This window comes from Loxodonta africana, chromosome 13 (assembly GCF_030014295.1).
Source record: "Loxodonta africana isolate mLoxAfr1 chromosome 13, mLoxAfr1.hap2, whole genome shotgun sequence".
NCBI classification, from domain to species: Eukaryota; Metazoa; Chordata; class Mammalia; order Proboscidea; family Elephantidae; genus Loxodonta; species Loxodonta africana.
In genome coordinates, this window is record NC_087354.1 from 29,639,543 (window position 1) to 29,657,034 (window position 17,492).

At 37.8% G+C, this 17,492-nt stretch overlaps 1 protein-coding gene across 4 annotated transcripts in view; it reads left to right on the plus strand.

Moving 5' to 3' along the window:
• The window catches only part of FANCI (FA complementation group I), a 96,098-nt gene that overhangs the window by 53,563 nt on the left and 25,043 nt on the right, over positions 1-17,492 (plus strand). For all 4 annotated transcript variants that reach the window (XM_064267117.1, XM_064267119.1, XM_023553031.2 and 1 more), the window contains 6 exons: positions 2,841-3,021; positions 4,698-4,785; positions 9,165-9,295; positions 9,766-9,836; positions 11,418-11,532; positions 12,755-12,877. In XM_064267117.1, the coding sequence (XP_064123187.1) occupies positions 2,841-3,021; positions 4,698-4,785; positions 9,165-9,295; positions 9,766-9,836; positions 11,418-11,532; positions 12,755-12,877 (709 nt within the window). The remainder of the gene's footprint in view (positions 1-2,840; positions 3,022-4,697; positions 4,786-9,164; positions 9,296-9,765; positions 9,837-11,417; positions 11,533-12,754; positions 12,878-17,492) is intronic.

A 17,492-nucleotide genomic window follows, 5' to 3' on the forward strand; every position in this document is an offset into this window, starting at 1 on the left:
TCTTCCTCCAATCCTGATGTCATGTTCTTCTTCATATAGTCTAGCTTCTCGGATTATCTGCTCAGCATACAGATTGAATAAGTGTTGTGAAAGGATACAACCCTGACTCACACCTTTTCTGATTTTAAACCACACAGTATCACTTTGTTGTGTTTGAATGACTGCCTCTTGGTCTATGTACAGATTCCACTTGAGCACAATTAAGTGTTCTGGAATTCTCATTCTTCATAATGTTATTCAAAATTTTTATAATCCACACAGCCGAATGCCTTTGCATAGTCAATAAAACCCAGGTAAACATCTTTCTGGTATTCTCAGCTTTCAGCCAAGATCCATCTGATGTCAGCAATGATATCCCTCATTCTACATCTGAATCATCTCATTCTGAATTCCACTCATTGTGACTCCTTCAATTTCTGGCAGTTCCCTGTCAATGTACAGCTACAAACATTTTTTAATGATCTTCAGCAAAATTTTACTTATGTGTCATGTTAATGATATTGTTCAATAATTTCCACATTCTGTTGGATTGCCTTTCTTTGGAACGGACACAAATATGGCTCTCTTCTAGTCATTTGGCCAGGTAGTTGTCTTTCAAGTTTCTTGGCATAGACTAGCGAACACTTCCAGTGCTGCATCTGTTTGTTGAAACATTTCAGTTGGTAGTCTGTCGTTTCCTGGAGCCTTGTTTTTCACCAATGCCTTCAGTGCAGTTTGGACTTCCTTTTTTCAGTACCAGTGGTTCTTAATCATATGCTACCTCCTGAAATGGTTGAACATCGACCAGTTCTTCTTGGTACGGTGACTCTTTGTATTCCTTCCATCTTCTTTTGATACTTCGTACGTCATTCAATATTTTGCCCGTAGAATCCTTCAGTATTACAACGCGAGGCTTGAATTTTTTCTTCAGTTCTTCTAGCTTGAGATATGTTGAGCATGTTCTCCCCTTTTGGCTTTCTAACTCCAGGTCTTTGCACATTTGATTATAATGCTTTGTCTTCTCAAGTCACCCTTTAAAATCTTGTGGTCAGCTCTTTTACTTCATAATTTCTTCCATTCACTTTAGCTACTCTACTTTCAAGAGCAAGTTTCAGAGTCTCTTCTGACATCCATTTTGCTCTTTCTTTCCTGTTTTTTTAATGACCTTTTGCTTCCTTTATGTATGATGTCCTTGATATTATCCCACAACTTTTCTGGTTTTCAGTCATTAGTATTCAATGTGTCAAATCTGTTCTTGAGATGGTTTCTAAATTCAGGTGGGAAATACTCAAGGTACATCCTTTGGCTCTCATGGATTTGTTTTAATTTTCTTCAGCTTCAACTTGAACTTCCATTTGAACAACTGATGGTCTGTTTTGCAGTCAGCCACTGGCCTTGTTCTGACTGATGGCATTGAGCTTCTCCATTGTCTCTTTCCACAGATGTAGTCGATTCAATTCCTGTGTATGCCACTATAGTGGGTAATATTAAGTGACATAAAATTCTCCAGGCTTTCACTACTTAACAGAAGGTTATTGGCAGTTTCAGCCCAGGCTGTTGAAACCAGATCATTCATCCATACATGCCATAAATATGTACTGGTGTCTTCTACATGCTCACCTTGTGTGAGGTTATATGAGTAAAAACCTGACTGCGGACTCCTTGAGAATCTCAGCCTAGGAAGGGAGGCAAACCACATAATTTAAGTGTTGTTAGTATCATGGAGGAATAGAAGAAGCAATTATAGTCATGAAATCTTGGATGGAAGTCTCAAATGGTCATTAAGTTGCAACATTTCGTTTCTTCTGTATATATTTTTAACATTCTCTAAGTTCTGGATTTTTCTGCCAGTGGAGCCTACTTGCCCATCACACCCATTACTATGTATCTAGAAACTCGGAATTCTGTTAGATAAGGATGTAAGAAAAGAAAAGGGGTAAGGGTAAATGAATAATTTTTTTTTATAAGGGTCAACACAAAGCTGGTTCCTATGAGGCAGAGGTTAAAGATGTCCCAAATATTCAGCTTTTCCAAACTGCTCTACTACTCACCCTCTTCTTAGCACTTTACCTCCCTTCTTTGGGTTCTGTAATTCACTGCAACATCTCACAGAACTCACGGACCGTGTCAAGGAAATGGCTCACACAGTTCTGAAGGCTGCCAAGTCCCAAATTCTTGGGTCAGGGTTAGGCTTCTCCTGACTCACATGGCCGTGGGATTGGATGAACCGAAATCAGCAGGCCAGATGACAGACTGCTGGCCCATGTGGTTGCAGACGCTGGCGAATTCCAGAATCAGTAGGTCCAATCACAGGCCGCTAGCTGAAGTCCCAAGAACCGGAAGTCAGACAGCGATGCAGGATCCAGGTGCAGAGAGAGCCCTGCCAAGGCACCCACATATATATCTTGAATGCAAGCCACACCCCAGGAAAGGGCGTAACTTGAGTAAGGGTGGGACTTGAGTCACATCCTCCTGCAAGGTTGTGACTCAAGATACACTCCATACTAATCCTGCCTCACTAACATATAGGGTTAGAATTTATAACACACAAAATGGAGGATAATTAGATCATAGAATGGAGGCCAGCCATTCAATACTGGGACTCATGGCCTAACCAAGTTGACACATAACTCCAACCATCACAGGTTCCATATGCCTTATTTGCATAGTCCCACTCAATCATTGTGTGTGAGTCACAAAGGCAATGGCTGTAAGGGCCATGTTAAGCAATTCATTGCACTGCAGAGGAGTATCTTGGTTTTCCAGATCAAGTTCAGAAAATATGTAACGTGGCAGTGAGTATCAAGGTAAGGTATCTTCCTAAGTTTTTTTTTTTTTAACTAAGCTTTGCTTTCTTGCAGTGTTCATAGTTGGGATCATGTTACTCAGGGCCTAGTGGAACTTGGTTTCATTTTAATGGATTCATATGGGCCAAAGAAGATTCTTGAAGGAAAAGCTGTTGAAATCAGCTCGAGTCTTTCTAGAATGCCAGTTCATCAAGCATGTAAGCTGGGAGCTAGTATCCTATTGGAAACTTTTAAGGTGAGATTCTAGTTCGGCAACCATTGCCTAATTATGCTTAATCATACTGTAAGTACAGTATGGCATTTGCCTGGGAGTTTGGGGACAAGGAAATCTAACTATTTAGCAGTTGCAGGGGGCAGGGATTTGGTATGGTATTGAGACATTACTGATACAGTTTGATGTAGTACTTATTTTCTCATCCTTTCTTTATAGTTTTTCATTTATTTCACTAAGTTCTATCATTTCTGGTCACTTCTTAAAAGTTTGAACATACGATAGTTTTTCTATGTTTTTTTTCTTCAGCAGTAAATTATTTCTGGAGTTTTTTTTTTTAATGCTACTCCCTTACTCAAAAAATAATCCTTTCGGTCACTGGAGAATATCATAGCTCAAAGAATCATGTTTGTTGATTGTTTTTGAAGAACCCAAAATGGGCAGTTGACATTTTTTTGACATCCTTACCAAATTATAAAGAGCCCTGGTGGTGCAGTGGTTAAAGCATTTGGCTGTTAAGCACAAGTCAGCGGTTCAAACATACCAGCCACTCCTTGGAAGAAAGATGTGACAGTCTGCTTTGTTAAAGATTTACAGCCTTGGAAACCCTATGGGGCAGTTCTACTCTGTCCTATAGGGTCACTATGAATTGGAATTGGCTTGACAACACTGGGTTTGGTTTTGGTTTACCAAATTAAGACTATCATTCCAATCTTAATTTTTGTAATAGCTTTCAAAAATTCATTTCCTTTCAAATAATAATAAAAAACCCAAGTTAGATCATAGCTGAGGCTAAAACAGCTTTGCTAGTGATTCCTTTAAGTTGTCTCTTTGACATTCAATTGTTTATGGCTACACATCAAAAGCATCTGCTGAAAATGTATTTGGAGGCTAATCTAAATGTAAATCTGGTGTTCTGACCCAGAACTGTGAGGTGAACGCCACAGAGTAGTCCTTGAGAGTTTTAAGTGGATTAGATGATATAAATGATCCTTTTTAAGAGCAGCCTGAATAAAAAACATTCCCAGAATAAGAGACTTCAGTAGTTTTTGTTTTTTAAATTCATATTCTTCAAAATTTGAGAGGTTCAATTTGATTTCACACAGATGTTGGCTTTGTCAGGGCACCTGTAGAGCATATAATTTACTTTTACTAATCTAACCATCAGCCTAAGGCCTGAAAGAAGTTAGTCTGTACTCAAAATAATCAAGTTCAAGTAAGAATTTTGACTAATATTTGCATGAAAATTCCGAACTGGCTAGGCACCTGCTGTGATTCTAGAAACAGACAGAGGATAGTGAAGATTTTCTAGGTTTCCCAAAATTTCCATGGGCTTTTAAATTCTAAGGTAAAGGTTATTTGTCAGAAATACGGATGTTAGCAGGTAGTGGATGCCTGAGTAGAATTATTCGTATTTGAAGCTGGGCCTTAAATGTAGCATTATTTTCACGTGATCTGTTCTTTTAGGCTAATAAACTTGGTAGTTTGCCCTGCTAACGAGTCATCTGAGCACAGAATGAGGCTAGATTTGAGTGATTCCGTCTTTGCAGATGATTCACATTGTACCCTGGTTTGTCTTTGAAGTAACCAGTCAAGGCTTACTCACAGCCAAACTCCCTTCAGCATCAGTGGTACTGTAAGCCGAAGGTCACCAAGAAGTATTCCGTTGGTCATTTTATTGGTTCTTCTGTTCTTTTTAGATCCATGAGATGGTCAGACAAGAAATTCTGGAGCAAGTCCTCAACAGGGTTGTTACCAAGGCATCCTCTCCCATCAGTCATTTCTTAGGTACGAACTTTGAAAAGGTGGATAAAGTTCTCAGGAGTCTTTTCATTTAAATGGCATAATGACTTGGTCCTGGAAAAACATTCAGAATTTAGTGCAGTGTCTTTGATTATAATGCCAGTAAAACGTAAGTCCACTCATGTCTGTGGTTTTAGGAAGGCAGTGGTTGTCAGGAAGGAAAGGCGCGTATAACTAATGAGTGAAAGTTCCATTTTATATCAACTCTCTCTCCCTCTTTTAGTACTTTTCAGGCGTGTGGTTTCCTTCTGTTACCTCTCATTGGCCTCTCATTCTCTTAACCCAGGACCATCTGATTTCCGTGCTTTTCTTTTTGGTGACTTCTGAATTTGCTGTTTTAACACATATCTCCTAATATCTAAATCTACTGGCCTTTTCTTTCTCAGCATAATTCAGCACTGTTCACACTTCCCATAAAACTTTCTTAGATAGGTTCACTGGTTAATTTTGCTTTTTATCCCACCTATGACCTTTTTTTTTTTTTTTATGACCAGTTTTCTTCTTTCTCATTTAGTGCTTCCTTTTCTTCTACCCTTAAATGTCAGGATTCTACAAAGTTCAGTCCTTGACAATTTACTTTTTTTCTTTCTTTACAGCTTTATTGAGGTATAATCGAAGTCCAATAATCTGTGTATATTTAATGTATAACAGTTTGATGAGAAGTGTATATATCTGTGAAACCATCATCATAGTCAAGATAATGAACATATCCATCACTCACAAACATTTCCTGGTGCTTCTGTTGTCTGCTTCTCTATCCCTCTTTCACTCCGTACCTCCCATCTCCAGGGTACTCTGCTTTCTGTCACTATAAATTAAATGTTTGAATTATAAGGAAAATTCACTCTTCTTTTTTATCTGCTTATTTCTCTCAGAATAATTCTTTTGAGATTTATCCGTGGTTGTTGCATATATTAATAGTTGCTTCTTTTTTATTGTTAGTAGTATCCCATGATATGGATATAACCACAGTTTGTTTTTCCACTCACTGGTTGATAGATTTTTAGGTTGTTTCCAGTTTTAGCTGTTATAAATAAAGCTGCTATGAACGTTGATGTATAAGTCTTTGTGTAGACATATGCTTTCATTTCTCTTGGGAAAATACCTACTAGTGGAGTGGGTGGATCATATGGTAGGTTTATCATCAACATTTTAAGAAATTGATAAACTTTTTCTGAAGTGTTTGTACCATTTCATGTTCCCACCAGCAGTGTTTCCAATTGCTCCTCTCTGTCACCAACACTTGATATGGTCAGTCTTTTCAATTTTAGGCTTTCTAGTAGATTTGTAGTATATCTCATTGTGGTTTTAATTTACATTCCTCTAATGAGTCGACATTGACTCGAAAACAATGAGTTTGGTTGTTTTTTTAACACCTAATGATGTTAAACATTTTTTTATGTGCTTATGTGCTGTCTGCATATCTTCTTTGGTGAGGTGTCTGTTCAAATCTTTTGCCCTTTTTAAAAGTTCAGTTGTTTGCCTTATTATTATTGAGTCATGAGAGTTTTTTGTATGTTCTGAATACAGGTCCTTTGTTAGATATACATCTTGCAAATGTTTTCTCACAGTCTGTGGTTTAGCTTTTAATTTTTGTAACAGTGTCTTTTTAAGAGCAAACATTTTTAACTTGATGAAATCCAATTTATCAATTTCTTTTTATAGTTCTTATTTTTGCTTTTTGTGTCATATAAAAGAAGTCTTTGCCAAACTCAAGGTCATTAAAATATTCTCCCAGAAGCTTTATAGTTTTAGCCCTTCTATTTAGATCTATGATATGTTTTTATTAAATTTGTGTATGGTGTGAAGTAAGAGTCAGGATTTTTTTTTTTTTTTGCATATGGCTCTCCAATTATTTCAGCACAACCCACGCAGTGCCATCGAATCGAATTTCAGCACAGTTCGTTGAAAATATTATCCTTTCTTCATTGAGTTGCCTTGACATGTTTGTTGAAATTAATTAAAAGAGGAAGACCTTCAACAAGATGTATTGACACAGTGGCTGCAACAATGGGCTCAAGCATAACAACGATTATGGCGTAGGACCAGGCAGTGTTTTGTTCTGTTGTACATGGGGTTGCTGTGAGTTGGAACTGACTCCACAGCTCCTCACAACAAGAGCATGTGGGTTTATTTTAGGACCGTATTCTGTTCCTATGACCTGTGTGTCTGTATTTACTCTGAGACTGTACATACAGCAGTTTAAGCTGCATATTGCCACCAGTCCTGTATTTCTAAAATACCACTCTATCACTCAAAATCATCAATTCCTTCGTTAAATTATCAGCTCTCTACCCTGGCACTAAAGGTTCTTGACAGTTTGATCCTAACCTACCTTTCCAACATTAACTTCAGTTATTTACTTTTCTGAATCTTTCACCCCTGCCCCACTGATTTCCCCACCAACCTGTAAAGATATCTTACATTTACCTTTCCTGAACTTTTACTCATACTTTCCCTTGACATATAGAAGACCTTTATGGTTCTTTGTACATCTAAATGTTACCCACCTTTCAGAACCTAGCTCAAGTTTCTTCTTTTTTTTTCATGAAACGCACCAGCTCATAATGACCTCCTCTTCCTTTGAACTTCTGTTTAAATTCTCCCTTTACCATTTGCTAGGCAATAAACTATATTCGGAATTATTAGATATTTGGTATCTGTCATTTGGAAACCCTGGTGGTGTAGTGGTTAAGAGCTACGGCTGCTAACCAAAAGGTCAGCAGTTCAAATCCACCAGGCACTCCTTGGAAACCCTCTTGGGCAGTTCTACTCTGTCCTTTAGGGTTGCTGTAAGTCAGAATCGACTTGGTGGCAACGAGTTTGGTATGGGTTTGGTTCTGTTATTTACCTCTTCGTTTCTTTAAAATAAAAGACTACAGACTTCAGTATGGATTACACCTCAAATAAAGAAAACAAAATCCTCACAACTGGACTGATAAGCAACATCACAATAAACGAAGAAAAGATTGACGCTGTCAAGGATTTCATTTTACTTGGATCTACAGTCAACGTCCATGGAAGCAGCAGTCAAGAAATCAAATGATACATTGCGTTGAGCAAATCTGCAAAAGACCTCTTTAAAGTGTTAAAAAGCAAAGATGTAAACTGGCAAAATTGTCACGAAAGGAGAGACTGGAAGGGCTGACTCACTGGGGGAGAGTAAGTGGGAGTATGGAGTAAGGTGTGTATAAGCTTATATGTGACAGACTGACTTGATTTGTAAACGTTCACTTAAAGCTCAGTAAAAATTATTTAAAAAAAAAAAAAGCGAAGATGTCACTTTGAGAACTAAGGTGCACCTGATCTAAGCCATGATATTTTCAGTTGCCTCATATGCATGTGAAAGCTGGACAATGAATAAGGAAGACTGAAGAACTGATACCTTTGAATTATAGTGTTGGCAAAGAATATTGAATATACCATGGACTGCCAGAAGAATGAAGAAATTTATCTTGGAAGAAGTATAGCCAGAGTGCTAGGAGCGAGGATGGCAAGACTTTGTCCCATGTACTTTGAACATGTTATCAGAAGGGACCAGTCCTTAGAGAAGGACATCTTGCTTGGTAAAGTAGAGGGTTAGTGAGAAAGGGGAAGACCCTCACTGAGACAAACTGACACAGTGGCTGCAACAGTGGGCTCAAACATAACAACGATTGTGAGGATGGTGCAGGACCAAGAGCAGTATCTCATTCTGTTGTGCATAGGGTCACTATGAGTCGGAATTGACTTGGCATCTAGCAACCACAATTTCTTTAAAATATTTTTTCTTGACTTTAAGCAGATTGTTGAAATTCTTGAAGGAAGATGTATTGTGCTTTTATATAGTCCTGATAGGGCCATATTATGCTTATACATGATAAAAATTTATAGATATTTATTGATTTCATTTTAGCTTGGAAATGGGAATACACTGTGTGCTATTTATCTAGGCAGTGTAATGAGTTACTTCCTTTCTTCAGACAGTTTAATTTTTATACTCTTATATTTAAAAAAGCTCAAGAATCCTGGTTACATTGACCACAGAAAAAGTATATAGGATCAGTAGAAATTTATATTGCCATATACTTGACTTGGAGCCCTGGCGGTGCAGTGGTTAAGCATTTAGTGCCTGCTAACTAAAAGGTTGGTGGTTTGAATCCACCAGTGACTCCTTGGAAACCCTATGGGGCAATTCTACACTGTCCTATAGAGTTGCTATGAGTCGGAGTCAACTCAATGGCAGTGGATTTGGTTTTTGGATACATGTTTTATTATGAGAAAAGAAACGAAAGACTTTTTACCATTTCTTCATGTTTTTTTGCTTTTATTTGAAATATCTTTGGTTATCTGAGACAACTGATTAGAGGTTCTTTTTTTTTCAGAGCTGCTTTCAAGTATCATCGTGTATGCACCCTTAGTTCTTCAGAGTTGTTCTTCTAAAATCACAGAAACCTTTGACTATCTGTCCTTTCTGCCTTTTCAAACTGTACAAGGACTGCTTAAGGCAGTGCAGGTAAGTCCATTGACTCATAAGTAGCTTGCCAGAACTGAGGTTTAACTGTCTAATGAAAGCCTGATGCATTTCATTATAAATACATGTCTAAGAAATCCTATTCCCCTTGATTCTGAAACATAAAACTTGGTGGCAAGAGGGCAGGAGCACTGCACTAGATAGACTCTGTTTTCCTAGTTCATTCCTCTTTCTGTCACTATTCTCCCTCCTTTGACTCATTTTCAAATCAGTAATTGAAAGCCTCTTAGAAAATTATTAATTGAGGATAATAAGTTTACAAAGGCATTCACAACTAGTTTCAGTCTAGTATCTCAAAGTATACTATTGTCCTTACTATGAAGGGCAGTAAATATTGAAACATGTTCCAAAGTTCCTTACATAAGCCAAGTGGTAACATTATTGAGTAGAAATAAGCTAAGGCTAATAAACAGGCTTGTTGTGTTTTTACCCACTGATACATCTTCTTTCAGCCCCTTCTCAAAGTCAGCATGTCAATGAGAGACTCCCTGATACTTGTCCTTCGGAAAGCTATGTTTGCCAGGTATGTAGCATCCCTTGAGGTCATAGAAATTGATGCCTTCTAATGCTGGGAATGAAAGTTAACTCAGCCATCTATCTCCCAGTGCAACCTGTTCTCGGAAGTCATGCGAATTTACTTAACAGAACACTTTTTGTGTTAAGTGCCTTATGTGCTTTATCTCATTTAATCCTCAGAGCAACCCTGTGAGGTGAGAACTATTATATTTACTATTTACAGATAAGAAAATCTGGGCTTAGAGAAGATAAGTGACTTTGCAGAGGTCACACAGTGATGGAGCCAGGATTTGAACACAGGTCTATCTAACATCAGAGCTTTTGATCTGAAGTACTCTGCTGTACTACTCCTACTTGACCATCAAAATAAGGTTCCAGTGCCACATACTCTGAAACTCGAGCTGGAAACCCAGTTCAGCAGGGGAAAACACCTTAGTTAAGAAGAATATATTCAAGAAACTCAGTTTAGCGAACGAACATCGGAATTGTGGTCTAGTGGCTAGTAGTCTGAATAAATTGTTAAGGGACCTGAGTTCCGTTTGGGGCTCAGCCAATGCTTCCTGACCTCTCGCTTTATTTCTTAGTATATAATATAAACGAGTGATGATAATACCATCTCCTAAAAATACTAAAACTTGGTGGTTTTGAGGATAAGATGCCCAATTAATATCACATTGGGCATATCATTACCATTGCTGTTGAGTCAATTATGACTCATAGCGACTCTATAGGACAGAGTAGAACTGCCCCATGGGATTTCCAAGGAGCAGCTGGTGGATTCAAACCACCAACCTTTTGGTTAGCAGCCAAGTTCTTAACCACTGCAGCACTAGGGTGCTCCTTGGAACCCCATGGGGCAGTTCTCCTCCATCCTGTAGGGTTGCTGTGAGTGGCAATTGCCGTCGTGGCAACAGGTTTGGTTTTTGGTTTTGGGCATATTGTGATACACTCATGAGAATCCTAAGGAACAACGCATGAGTAGCCATGTGCTAGTGTCACTGTTCTAGAATTGTCGATTTTTTGTTACTCCTCACTTCATGACTATAGGCCAAAGACAATATATACATGTTTCTAAATGTTGTATTATCTGGAACTCGAATTTATCATTGAGCCTCAGTGAGAAGTCGGGTATGTCATTTTTCTGGATGGAGGGTCTACAAAGCACCAAGCACTGCATTCTTCTATGAAGAAATGGAACACAGGAGGGAAGCTGTCTTTCAGACAGTGAAAATCAGCAATCTTCTTTGCTATCCAGTACTGATATTTGCGTTTCTAGCCCATCGTACAGTCTCTCAACACTCTTATTCTCATTCCCCATATAGACTTATCAACAGGATAGAAGAAAGTACAGATAGTGTCATGAGGTTAAGTAGATGATGAAAAAATCAGCTGAACTCCTGTACTGCTAACTGCTTTGAAAGCTGATGCCTTATTTTGAGTATGTAGATTTAGTTAGGTTTGCTCTCTGCTTCATTGCTTATGCATATCCCTTCTTTGTATAGAACTAACTGGATTTTCTGACCCAGGAACCTAGTCCTGTGAAATCAGCAGTGTTTGTTTATTTCCTCTCTGTCTGTTCCTGAGCTAGCCAGCTCGATGCCCGAAAATCTGCAGTTGCCGGGTTTTTGCTGCTCCTGAAGAACTTTAAAGTCTTAGGCAGCTTGTCATCCTCTCAGTGCAGTCAGTCTATCGGTGTCACTCAGGTAAGGATGGCTCACACTGACTTGTCCCATGTACGTTGATGCAGGAGTTGATGATACGCAAACTGTTTTATTTTACTCCTCTTCTGGCTATAAAAATGATACTGAAACTGAGGGTCTGATGATGATGATGAATATAGCAGCTAATATTTATTATAGCAGATTTTCTATATGCTAGACCTGTGTTCTCCAGTATGTTAGCTATTAATCTCATATGGCTATTGAACTGAACACTTGATTGAAATGTGGCTAGTCTCAGTTGAGTTGTATCATAAGTGTAAAATGCACACTGGATTTTGAAAACTTAGTGTGAAGTAAAAGAATGTAAAATGTCTTATTAAAAATTTTATATTGATTACATGTTGAAATGATAATACTTTAGATATGTTGGGTTAAATAAAATACATTTTTAAAAAATTAATTTCCACGTATTTATACTTTTTTTTAACGTGGCTACTAGAGACTTAAATTATACATGTGGCTTGCATTTGTGGTTCCTATTATATTTCTATTGGACAGCAATATGTAATATACAATGCTAAGTGCTTTACATTGATTATTTCATTGAATCTTCACAGGGATTGAGGGTAGACACTATTATTATCCTCATTTTAAGGATGAGGAAACTGACGGTAAGAGAGGTTAAATAATTCGCCCAAGGTCATATAACCAGTAAGTGATAGAATAGGACTTGACCCCGGGCAGTCTTAACTACGTTACTCTGCTGGTGTAAGGAGTTGGTGATCTTATTAGGTAAATCATACAGTGGATGGCAATTCTTTATCAGGTCCATTTCTAAACTAAAAGCTATATACCTAGCTACCCCTTTACCTCTCAGGAACTTGTGGAACCTTATGCTTTTTATAGAGCCAGACTCTTCTAGCTACTGAAGACACTTAAGGAAGTCATTTAGGCCTTTTGGGTAAAATTCAGTTTAATATGACTACTGGATGCAAGTGGGGTGAAATAATATGTGTGCCTTCCTAGGCAGCTGACATTGAGGAAGAACTAATTTTGTTAAAGTGCTTGCAAATTCTGTAATTCTAGAGCAGACTAAGGGACACTTACCACAGCATGGTGATTATAATGTCTGCCTAGATCCTGGGTTTTGGCATATGGGAAAAGCTAAATCTAAATTTTTTGATCAAGAACATAGGCTCATGTTACCGCCTTAACGGAAACGACTTCGGTAAAGTAGACACGGCCCAGCCTGTCTTTCTTTCAGGTCCACGTGGATGTTCATAGCCGTTACGGTTCTGTCGCCAATGAAACGTTGTGCCTTGAGATTATTGATAGTTTGAGGAGGTGCTTAGGACAGCAGGCTGATGTTCGAATTATGCTTTACGAGGTAAGAATGGAAGGGCTGTAATCCTTTTCTTTTAATCTTTTTTTTTTTTTTTTTTCTGATTATAAAGTGTAGTAGAAACACCCTTAATTGATGCAGTTAGGACTAGTAGAGAGTAATGGTTAACTAGGGTTATTTAAGGCAGGGAATTATAAAGAAGAGTTGAAGAAACATCTTACATGTTTTATTTTAACTTGGAATATTTAAATATACTGTGAATTTGCTGGGAAACCCTGGTGGTGTAGTGGTTAAGTGCTACAGCTGCTGACCAAAGGGTCGGCAGTTCAAATCCACCAGGCGCTCCTTGGAAACTCTATGGGGCAGTTCTCCTCTGTCCTATAGGGTCACTATGGGTCGGAATCGACTCAACGGCACTGGGTTTGGTTTTTTGGTTTTATGAGTTTGCTAGTCTTTCAATTTAAGGTCAAGTCCTTTGGGTTTTTTTTTTTATTATTATTATTTTTGGTGGTTTTGTTTTTCACTATGTGTCTTAGAATTTCCTGTCATCTCTCTAAAACAACCATACCCTGAATTTTTGCCTGTAATTTCAAATTTTTGTTTACCTAAAGCAGTATAAAAATTTAAAGACACTTCAGGTACAGTCCTAGTACAGAAACCTTCTAGATGTGTTCAGTTTTTTTCCCTAATTTTCTACAACTGTTTTACCCCAAATGCATCAGAAATTGGCTTTAGAGGCTTACCTTTATTAAGTCTTTCCAAAACATTTGACTTAGTTTTTATAAAAACTTTTTTTTTTTTTCTTTTTTGCACTTGGTTTTTGACTGTTTACAGAATGTCTGATTAAATCACATAATTATAATGACAGTACAATTAGCAAAAAGAGGTTTGGAACAAATACCCCTGACTTGCAGTTAGCTTATAATTCAGTTAGTGGGAATCAAGCTTGCAATTACGGAGGGTAGCCTACTAATTTCCAGCACTTAGCATGCTGTGAATTTGAGCATACATGTTTTATAGAAAGAATGGAGAGTATTAGTTAATCTAGGGGGGCTGTTGTAATACCTTCATTTCACATTCTTAAAATAACATTTACTGAGGTATACTAGTTGCCAGGCACTGTACCAGGCACTGGATTTTTCAGACTTATTAAAGAAAATTTCGAAAATACAGAAAAATATGTTTTAAAATATCAATAATCCTACCACACCACAAAAATACATATATATGTAATGTTGGAATCATAAGCTTTGTATAGTTTTAATCTCTTAACATACACTGTGTTTTCCCATTTGATTAAGCATTTTTTGGCAATGTGCCATATAATAATCTTTATGAACATATAGTAATTTAATGGTTTTCACTTCAGTTTCAGTTCATTTCATTTCAGTTGTTCACAGTTTTTCACTATGAACATTGTTGTACCTGTGTTTTTGGCCACAATGCTAGGTCAAAGATTGTTGTGTTGTTGTTAGTTGCTGTCCAATGGATTCCAACTCATGGTGACCCCATGTGTTAGAACAATTTAAAATCTTGTGGCACACCCTGGCAAGCACTGAATTTTTTTTTAATCATTAAAAAATGTTTGCTCAACATCCATTCGTGATAAAAACTTTCAGTAATTCTCAGTAAACCAGGATTAGAAGGCAGCTTCCTCAACCCGAAAAAGGGCATCTGTGAAAAACGCACAGCTAACAAATGGTGTAAGACAGTGCCTTTCCCTGTAGTTGGAACAAGGCAGTGATGTCTATTCTCAACACTTCTATTCAACATGGAAGTGAAAGTCTTACCCAGGATAATAAGCAAAAAAAAAGAAATACAGCATACAGATTTGAAAGGAAGAAGTAAATCTGTCTTCATTCTCATGGTGTACCTACACAATCCCAATGAATCTGTAAGAAAAACTGTTACAACTAATAAGTGAGTTTAGGAATGCTGTGGAATACAATATCAATAACCATGCAAAAATTCATTAAATTTCTATATACTAAAAAAAAAAAAAAATTACTAGCAGCGAACAATTGGAAATTGAAATACAATAATATTACAATAAATAAAAAATGAAATAGGGATATATTTAGCAAAATATGTATAAGATAGGTACACCGAAAACCTCAAAATATTGCTGAGACAGATTGAAGGAAAGCTAAATAAATGTAGAGATACACCACGTTCACACATTGGAATGCTCAATATTATTAATATTTTAAGTCTCAAACTGATCTAAAGATTCAGTGCAGTCCCATTGGAAATCTCAGCAGGCTTTTTTTGTAGACATTTAAAAGGTGATTCTAAAAAGTACAGTTGGTCAGTAGAGCTTTGACAAAGATTTCCAGGGTAACTTATTGCAGAAAGGCTGGCCTTTTCAGTAAATGATCCTGGAACCACTTCCAGGTTTGATGATCTCACTGGAAGGACTCGCAGAATTCAGCATATATTTGGACTCATGGCTAAGATTTATTACAGTTAAAGGACACAAAGCAAAATTAGCAAAGGGATGAGGTGTATAGGGTGAGGTCGAGAGGAAGCCAGGTACAAGCTTCTGAGAGCCCTCTCCAGGTAGAATTGCACAGAATGCATTTAATTCCTCCAGCAATGAGTTGTGACAACACATGCAACGTTTCATCTTCTAGGCAAGTACATCAGAGAATCAGCACCTAAGATTTTTTGGTTTTTTAATTTTTATTGTGCTTTAAGTGAAAGTTTACAAATCAAGTCAGTCTCACACAAAAACTTATATACACCTTGCTACATAGTCCCAATTGCTCTCCCCCTAATAAGACAACCCGCTCCCTCCCTCCACTCTCTCTTTTCATGTCCATTTCGTCAGCTTCTAACCCCCTCTGCCCTCTCATCTCCCCTCCAGGGAGGACATGCCAACATAGTCTCAAGTGTCCACCTGATCCAAGAAGCTTACTCCTCACCAGCGTCCCTCTCCAACCCATTGTCCAATCCAATCCCTGTCTGAAGAGTTGGCTTTGGGAATGGTTCCTGTCCTGGGCCAGCAGAAGGCCTGGGGGCCACGACCACCGGGGTCCTTCTAGTCTCAGACCATTAAGTCTGGTCTTTTTACGAGAATTTGGCGTCTGCGTCTCACTGCTCTCCTGCTCCCTCGGGGGTTCTCTGTTGTGTTCCCTGTCAGGGCAGTCATGGGTTGTAGCCAGGCACCATCTAGCTCTTCTGGTCTCAGGCTGATGTAGTCTCTGGTTTATGTGGCCCTTTCTGTCTCTTGGGCTCATAATTACCTTGTGTCCTTGGTGTTCTTCATTCTCCTTTCATCCAGGTAGGTTGAGACCAATTGATGCATCTTAGATGGCCGCTTGCTATCGTTTAAGACCCCAGACGCCTCTCTCCAAGGTGGGATGCAGAATGTTTTCTTAATAGATTTTATTATGCCAATTGACTCAGATGTCCCCTGAAACCATGGTCCCCAGACCCCCACCCCTGCTATGCTGGCCTTCGAAGCATTCAGTTTATTCCAGAAACTTCTTTGCTTTTAGTTTGGTCCAGTTGCAGCACCAAGATTTTTATTGGAACTGGTCATGTCAGCACCCCAGCACATACCAAAATTCTCTACTCCCTGAAGGAAAGCAGATGTTCAGCATAAACCACATTGTTTATGTTAACAGTTTAGGCACAGTGAGCCAGTCTTATCATTTAGGGAAAGTTTTGTATCAGTAAGGAGAGTTGTTGACTAGCCAGAGTTCCTAGATGCCTACTTTGCAAGCAGGTCTTTCAAAGGATAGGGAGTCTCAGGCCTGCTCTGTTAATTGTTTTCTGCACAGTCATCCATATGCAAAAAAAAAAACAAACCCAGGATCTCAACCCTTGTCTGGGTCCAATTAAAAAATTAACTTGAAATGGATCACAGACCTAAACCTATTAGGATGTTGGTGTTAATTTATTCATCAAAGACTTACTCAGGACCTCATTGGTTTGTAAGAGCTGTTTGTTATTTTTATTGATACAAACACCTTTGTCATATTTGTTGTGAGTTTATGCCAAACTGCCATTTGCTTTTTTTTCTCATGATATTTTTAGACCTATAGAAATAATTAATTTTTGGTTGTTAAGCATATTGATCTTTTCCTTTGAGACATCTTCTATTATTTTTGTGTATAGAGAGTTCATCTCCTTTGCGTAGTCACTTTCATTTTCTTCTATTTTTTTTTTTATGCTTGTGTTTTTTATGTTTAGTTATTTAATTCATCTAGAATTTGTTTTCATATGATATGTAAGGAGCTAACTTTTCCTTCCAGGTTAACCAGTTCTTCAGACATTATTGCCTTTATGTGTATTAAGTCAATTTCTATTTGTATGCTTCTCCTTTATTTTCATCTGTAGATTTTTGCAGAAAGCCAAGTGTTTGTTGTTGTTGTTTATTTATAAAATATTTTAATACCTGGTAGAACTCATTTCCTTTTGTTTCAATTTTTTTTTTTTTTTTTAATTTTTATCAATTCTTATTTGCTTTTTCTCATAGATGAGCAGTACAGTATTTTTTCTGGATTTCAAAAAGTTCTCCCCAGGATTTTGACCTAGTGTTTAACTAAGACTGGGAGATTTCAGTTGGATAGAAATATGGTCATTCATACTAGGCTTCATAGGGACAGTGTGCACTTTCTGAAGCACTGAAAATAAGTGGAAATATCCTAAAAGA